This window comes from Setaria italica, chromosome III (genome assembly GCF_000263155.2).
Source record: "Setaria italica strain Yugu1 chromosome III, Setaria_italica_v2.0, whole genome shotgun sequence".
Taxonomy (NCBI): Eukaryota; Viridiplantae; Streptophyta; class Magnoliopsida; order Poales; family Poaceae; genus Setaria; species Setaria italica.
In genome coordinates this window covers 19,924,150-19,932,150 of record NC_028452.1, presented here as the reverse complement: position 1 = coordinate 19,932,150, position 8,001 = coordinate 19,924,150, and the positions used below count along the sequence as shown (strand labels likewise).

Genomic DNA, 8,001 nt, shown 5'->3' with positions numbered 1-8,001 from the left:
GTCGCCAGCTTTTAATCCCAGAAATGGTATTGACAAAGCTCAGCTCTTAAAAGACAGGCCCAGCCCAACAAGGATAAGGCCACAGTCCAACTTCCAAGAAGCCCAAATATAACCTTTTAAATTAAAACGTCAGTTTTTTTTATTTGCCAATATATCAAAAAAGTGCTCTAATATTCACAGATGTACAAAAACAATATAATATTTGCTGTGGGCTGAACTGGGCCAACCTTACTGGCCATGAATCCAGGCCCGACCAGTCCAGTTTCTGTGTAGGTTTTATGCTACAGAATTGAACTTTAACAATTAGAATCACATTAGCTTTGACAATAACAGGCATATAGTATTATTATTGACATTCAACAGCATTCTTCTAGCTGGTGGCTTCTCATAAAGCAGCACTGCTAATTCTACTTTACAGTCTGTATGATATGGTAGCCACAAACCAGACATTGTACTTTTAATGTTTATTCTACTCCATAAGATTTGAAGTAAAATGTGCAACCTATATCTACTCCTCCTTACAACAACCTATCTTAACTGCTGCTGTTTCTTTCCAACTGACACACTTCTGTACCATCAAAAGGAGGGTTTTTTCTGTTTCCATCAATCCATTATCTCACATTTATTGTACATTAAGCCATTCACAGTATATACATAGGGTGAACCGGTGGCATAAGGAATTATGACGCCTTGTAGTAAACCTGGTGAAATATGGAAGCATCCAATTTAGAGGTTTAAAGTGTAATGGCACTTCATTGCAAAAAAGGGAATACCCATTTAGTGGATCCATTCTTGGATCACCATAAAACTAGTGAAACACACAGCAAACAGGCCAAGGATTACTGATAGGTAAAACATGATGTTTAAGGAGACACAATTTTTTAGATTATCACTGAGCATACATTTCAACAAACTAAATTCTGTGGATGAGGACCATAAAAGAACTTATTATTTCCCCATACGACCAGAGAACAAAGCTATTAAGTAGCATGATGCAAAAGATAATTGTGGCAGTGTTCATGATTTTGCACAAAGTAATGAAAGTAGATATAAATAGGACCAGAAGTTAGAAAATGAAAGTAGATACAAATAGGACCAGAAGTTAGAAAAGCATGAAATACGCGCAACAGATGCCTACAAGTTTTGCTCAAGTAAAGATGCTATAATGAACAGATAGCTGATCAAAGAACAATGGTAGTTTTACCTTGATATCCCTGTTGGATAGTCCGACTATCAGCCTTTCATTCCAGGACAGTATTGAAGTTATAATTGAGTCACAAGTAATGGAAGCGACGTCGCGGAGTTCTACCTCTGATTCATTTTCCAATAATTCCTATGGAGGAGTTAATAAAAGGAAAAAAATACAAAGTGCCAAATACATGTTAGCAAGACCTTTTTTTCTGGAAGACCATGTATATCAATAAAGCAAGTAAACATACCTGAATATTTATGACTTTATCCCATCCACCAGTATAGAACCATTTGCCACTTAATTTAACTGCATAAACAGCACCATTTTGAAGCTTTTCTGATTTGACAAGGACATCATTCTTCCAAATCTGATTTTGAAAAGAGGAAAACAAAACACTCAAGAATTAGAAGAAAAATAACACTATCAGGATTAGCGAAAAGGGTATGTCAAAATTTGTGGGATGGAATGTGGCTAGAAAGAAACATTCATGTTTCGGATTTTGGTGAACCTTAAAGTAGCCGTTCTCGTACGATGAAGCGACAAAATTGGCTTCTGTTGAAATTGACAACACAGGAGCCATGCTTCCTGCTGTATCATCTTCCAGTACAGACAATGGTGTATGATCAGTGAGCCACCATGACCTAATGGTACCATCCCAACTTCCACTGTAAAGAATACCACTGGCCACTGCAAGGCAAGATACGGTTGATTTATGACCTGTCATAGTGCAGCGAAGTGAATAATCCTGCCAAGATACAGTTGAGAATACTGAATTAATTTCATATAACATAATTGAATTAAGTATAATTGACGAGACATTCTTTTTATCTCAAACATGCAAGTGAGCTGCATGCCATTGTATTAGAGATAACAAAAGAAATGCCAATCCTTTTATAAAGTCCCGAGAAACATAATCAACCCAAAGGAAAAAAAATAAGAGAGTGAATAAGGAATGAACCAACAAAGAATAGAAAACAAAAAAGAACAGAGATCCCTAGCTCACAGCCTCAGAAAATCCATGCTAAGGGCTGAGTCAGGTTTCCAATCCTGCCACATCCCCCCTGTTTTTTTTAATTAGCAAAAAATCAATAAGAAATATGAAAGAAAAAATCTGCAGACTTTATATTTAGATATAAAAATTAAAAAAAGAACATGGTGAAATCATTCAGAAATCGAATTCCCGTACAGAATTATGGAGCAAAGCTTAGTACCTCCAGTGACCAGGCCTTGACAGATTTGTCTCTGCCACCAGTGTAAAGGTAACCAGTTCCAGAGACAGCCAAGCAGTTAACTCCTCGATAGAGCCAATCATTATGTTCATACCATTTATTTAAAGGTTCTTCATTGAGAGTGGAATCTACACGCCAGACAAAAATTCCACTACCGCTGTCTCCACTTATACAAAGAGAATGATTATCATTGTCAACAACAACAATTGCGGTGACTTTGTGTTCATGACCCTTCAAGCACTGTACATGAGAGAAGTCCTATGGAACAAATTCAAGAACCAATAAAAATCAAGATGAACCATACTAAAACTATAAAATGAAGTGCAAAGGAATATAAATATGAAGTGGGACTACTGTGATTTCTCATGGGAGAAGCAATGAAGCATGTTGTCCTACTTCAGGAATGCTAACCAACTAATAAAAAAAGCATAAAGAAAGAATAATAACAGGTATACCTGCAGTGACCACACATTGATAGTTTTATCATAAGAAGAGCTAAACAAGAATCCACCTGCAGTGAAAGAAATATTAACAGGCAGTTCTTGAGCCAGCATTTCAGAACTCTATGAACAAAAGAAACCAACTAAAAATAGCAAGTGATTTAAATTACAGTCCATTAGCACTGTTAGATTTTTACCTCCAATGGCTAATCCTGTTACACAATCACAGTGGGCAACCAGCGTTGCTGATTTAAACATTCCGGCAGACTGTGGACCATCAATTACCCTATTGTCAATGCAACCACCATTACTTCCATCATCCTGATTTGAAATGTTCTCCTCTGCTCCTTGATACAGTTGTGCCTTACAATCTGATTTGAACATCAAGGATAGCTCCCCAAAGAGTAAACATCTAAAACTCTTCTGAGCTGCAGAGTCATCATCAGGAGCTAAAGCAACATCGCTGGATTTCATCAACAAGCCTCTAATACGTTTCCAGACATCAGCAATCTCTGGACGGCCTTTTGGATCATAGCTCAAGCACGACACTATAATTGCAGCCAATGGTTCAAGTTGCGTACCAAGCAATGAGGCATTAAGCCTTGTGACCACTTCCTTCTCCCAATCATCATATGACCCTTCAGAGTTCCATCCTGCCACAAGCTGCTCATCCCTAGTAAGAAATGACACCAATACACAACCCAATGACCAGATATCCGAACTACACCCAACCAAGCCATCAAAATCATGATCCATCCTTCGCAATGTGTCACCTAGCACCGCCACTACCTCAGGAGCAACAAAAGCCCCAATATTGTGTGTCCCAGCTCGGACTCCCCGGCACAAGGCCAACACCTGATTGAAATCAAGCAGGCAGTGCCCAAAGCGGTCGAGGCAGAAGCAATCGAGCCCAAGGCATCCCAGCACCAGCCCCTCACAATGCAACCTCATTATCACTTCACAGGCCTCCATTACAACAAATCCAATCTGAGCCACCATCTCCTCTCCAATGATCGTCTCCTCTTCCAACAACCGGGAAACACTACGCGTGTGCCGTTCAGATACCATCCACAATGGCGGAGCGTCGGAGTCCATCCAGACCCCGTAGATCCTGCACACCTGCCGTGCCAACCGCGCGGAAGAGGCGATCAGACCGGCGAGCTCCTCCCGCGCCGCGTCGCTGAGCGCGCCGATCGCGGCGAGGACCCGCGCCGCGTGGCTGGGCCGGTAGAATACGGCTTCCTGCTCCGCCGAAGGGCGTCCTTCGCCGGGGTGGGTCTCGATCGGAAGGAGGCTGACGGGGCGGCCCCCCGCGCAGAACCAGGGCTCCCCGAGGTCGGTGTCGAGGGATCCGAACGCGAGGCGGGCGGGGGTGGGCGCGGAGCGGAGCGGGGAGGTGGACTGGGGGAGGACGGCATGGCGGAAACGGGAAAGGAGGCGGGAGTGGGCGGCGTGGAGCGGGAGAGGGAGGGGAGGCGGTGCGGTGGCGGTGGGAGTGTGGGACGGGGAGGGGGATGAGGAGGGGAGAAGCGCGATGAGGGCGAGGTTTTTCGGGAGGGAGGAGGGTCCGAGCGCGCGGGAGAAGGGGACGCACTGGGAGCAGAGAGGACAGCGGAGGGAGGAGCCGGCGGTGGCGGCGGTGGAGGCGGGCGGGAGGGCGACGATGCAGGGCCCGCAGAGAGAGTGGCCGCACGGGAGGACGCGCGGCACGGCGGAGGCGGCGTCGAATGGGGAGAGGCACACCGGGCACTCGGGGGGATCAGCGTCTGCCGGTGGCGCTGTGGTTGCCATGATCGTCTTCTCCACGAATCAGCTAGGCAGGGGCCGAGCGACGGCCGGCACCCGGGCTGCCGGCAGGGGAGGGGTGCGCTTGCCCACTCACGGCAACGAGAGAAAAAGGCCCCAAAAACTATGCGAATTTTAGGGACATAGCAAAATTATATATAAAAAATTCAAAATAAATAGTAATTTGAAATTATTGGAGGGTGGAAAAGTGAAAGTGATGGATTGGAAATGGATGCTCTCATTAATGTACTGTTTACATATTTATACAAGTTAAGGGGCATGGAAGTGACAGTTTGGAAGGGGCATGCCCCTTCACGAAGTGGCCCTTTCATCAAAAGGTGTCTCTCTAATTAGTAACTGCTAATGACATCACTAATCCATGTGATAATCACATGTTTAATTTAATTACATAATTAAGGTAATTGATCACTAATTCTAGTGATTCACAACACTCCTCCTTGATCAATTGCTTCATGTGATCTTGTAAACAATGTTCGTATAATTCCTTCAAAAATTTTGTGGGAAAAATATAAGAAGTAGTGTAGATATGTCATAGGAAAAACTCCTTTAAAACCTCTTGGGGAAAATATAAGAGAAAATGTTATATGACAATATGATTTTTTTGTAATGCATATTGCCTCATTAAAAACCTATATATGAGAAAACCTTGATAGGAAAAACTCATTAGGAAAAGAGTGCAATATTCATAATCTTATGTATAGGTTATATCATGCTTGCAAATTTTTGAGTTGTCTCGTACCTATTCAAAAACATATTTCTGGAATAATGATGTTGGTAAGGACTTTGCGAATAAATCTATAAGATTATCACATGATTTGGTTTGCAAGATTTCTATCTCTCCTTTTTTCTGTAATTCGTGAGGATAGAATAATTTAGCAGGAATGTGTTATGTGATATTGCTCTTTATATAACCTGTATTCATTTGTGCAACACGGGCAGAATTATCTTCATAGATAATTGTAGGATTCGTAATCGAACCTATACCACATAACTATTGTATATGATTAATCATTCTATGAAGCCATACGCATTCATGTGAATCTAGTACTTCCATACTAGCCTCAAGAACCATTCGATGTTCTGCATCATGTTCTAGGCCGCTCCCAAGATAGTCGGACACATGATGCAGATCGTCAACCTTCATACCGACACAGATGAGGCCGAGAATGTCCAACTCCAGGACGGCAACCACCGCCACAACGATGACCACGAACCGCCGACCAACCAAGACAACTAGCACCAGTCCAGGCCGGAGCCCTCCCAACCTCGAAAAAGGCCCCTAAGATCCTCGCCACCGAAGCCGACCATGTGAGGCAGACAACCTTCCTCTAAGAGGAGTTCGACGATACGTTGAACACCCCATGCTCCTTGCACAAGGACGCACACCACAATCATCGGGACTACACGGTCCTCAAGAAAGAGCTCACCGCCTCGGTGGAATACAAGCAGTTTCGCCGGAACGACTATCGCAAGGAAGACAATTGCCGCGACAATTGCCGGCGCGATGACCACAACAACCGCCGCCGTGACGACCGCGATGGCCAACACAAAGAAGAGCACCGTGACCAGTGCAACCCCAACGCCAACCAGGGCACCGGCAACGACAACAACGAGTTCTAGCGCGCCGAGCGGGAGGTGAACATCATCATCAACAGCCCTAAATCTTTTTGTAGTAATCACAAGCACAAGTTGCACAGGCAGGAAGTACACTTCGTCTTTGTCACACCAGTCCAATATCTGCGCTGGTCGGAGATGCCCATAACCTTCTCCAGGGAAGATCACTGGGTGCACATCCCGGATCCCAGGTCTTACCTGCTGGCCCCCACCATAGACATAGTCCTCCTCTTCAAGGTGCTGATTGATGGCGGCAACGGCCTCAACATCATTTTCACCGAAACCCTGAAGCGCATGGACTTCAACTTTGAGCGGCTCCTTCCCTGCGAGGACCCATTCTTCGGCATAATACCCGATAAAGGATCCTATCCTATTGGGAGAGTCATCGTACCAATCATGTTCGACACCCTCGACAACTACCGCATTGAGCACCTCACCTTCAAGGTTGCCAACTTCAAGACCTCCTACCATGCCATCTTTGGCAGGCCAATGCTGGTGAGGTTCATGGCGATTCCCAACCATACCTACCTGATCCTTAAGATGCCAGCTCCAAACAGCGTCCTCTCCATCTTCGGAGATGTCGAAACGTCCTACAAGTGTGACACGGAAGCCGTACAGCTCGCCGAGACCCTGGAGTACTCGGCCAATGCCAACATAATGGTCGCCGAGTCCAAGGAGGTGGACCAGAGTCAGCTGACGATCCCAGAGGCGGACCCGACGCCCATGGCACTGCAGCCCGACCCGCAAGTCAAGAAGATCAACCTCAGCTTGGAAAACCCATCCAAGACGGCCCGTATCGGGGCCAGCCTCACCCCCAAATAGGAAGACACGCTCACTAGTTTCCTCCGGGACAACTCGAACATATTCTCATGGAAACCATCCAATATGCCCGGTGTCCCGCGGGAGTTGGTTGAGCACTCCTTGGAACTGAGCAAGATAGCAAGGCTGGTCAAGCAGAAGCTTCGCCATTTCGCTCAAGATCGCAAGGAGACCATTAGGGTAGAAATAAATAAGCTCTTAGCTGCCGGTTTCATCCGTGAATGTAAGCACCCCGACTGGTCAGCAAATACAGTCCTTGTAAAGAAGAAAACCAGTGAATGGAGAATGTGTATCGACTACACTGATCTCAACAGGCACTGCCCTAAAGACCCCTTCCCTCTTCCTTGCATCGATCAACTCATGAACTCCACGGCCGGTTGCACCCTATCGTGCTTCCTCAATTGTTACTTGGGCTATCACCAGATTGCCCTCAACACCGCTGACCAAGATAGGACTGCGTTCATAACGCCCTACGGCATCTCCTGCTACAACACCATGACCTTCGGGTTAAAAAACCCCGGTGCCACCTACCAGAAGGCAATCTAGGGTTGTCTCGCAAAACAACTTGGCAAAAATGTAGAGGCCTACGTTGACAACGTAGTTGTCAAGACCAAAGACGAAGAGAGCTTCATCGCCGACCTCACCCAAACTTTCGATAGCCTCCGGGCCTATCGATGGAAACTCAACCCGGGCAAATGTGTCTTCGGTGTCCTATCCGGAAAGCTCCTAGGCTTCATGGTCAGCCAACACAGCATCGAAGCCAACCCCATCAAAGTGGATGCCATAAGGAATATGGCACAGCCAGCCGGCAAAAAAGACGTCATGAAGCTCACAGGCATGATGGTGGCCCTAAGCCATTTCATAAGCAAGCACGGTGAAAAGGGACTCCCTTTCTTCAAGC

General features: G+C 45.6%; 2 protein-coding genes across 4 annotated transcripts; one reads left to right on the top strand and one right to left on the bottom strand.

Annotated features, from left to right (window-relative positions):
- Positions 1-289: 289 nt before the first annotated feature.
- On the bottom strand, positions 290-4,750 carry LOC101756592. Of its 3 annotated transcripts, none has more exons than XR_214864.3 (7): positions 3,059-4,748; positions 2,877-2,932; positions 2,404-2,679; positions 1,701-1,909; positions 1,440-1,559; positions 1,205-1,333; positions 290-701 (listed from the first exon to the last, which is right to left on the bottom strand). XR_214864.3 is itself a non-coding variant. In XM_004961980.3 (7 exons), the coding sequence occupies exons 1-7, from the start codon at positions 4,650-4,652 to the stop codon at positions 681-683; spliced, it is 2,433 nt and encodes an 810-aa protein (XP_004962037.1). In that variant the 5' UTR covers positions 4,653-4,744; the 3' UTR covers positions 290-680. The 3 variants fall into 3 exon arrangements, 2 of the variants coding, with proteins under 2 accessions (XP_004962037.1, XP_022681145.1); XM_004961980.3 differs by having other exon boundaries at positions 1,701-1,937; positions 3,059-4,744; XM_022825410.1 differs by lacking the exons at positions 290-701; positions 1,205-1,333; positions 1,440-1,559; positions 1,701-1,909 and adding an exon at positions 1,950-2,253 and having other exon boundaries at positions 3,059-4,750.
- A 1,669-nt stretch (positions 4,751-6,419) lies between these two features.
- LOC101767030 lies at positions 6,420-7,103 on the top strand. Its single transcript, XM_004963707.1, has one exon. The coding sequence runs from the start codon at positions 6,420-6,422 to the stop codon at positions 7,101-7,103; it is 684 nt and encodes a 227-aa protein (XP_004963764.1).
- The last annotated feature ends 898 nt before the right edge of the window (positions 7,104-8,001 follow it).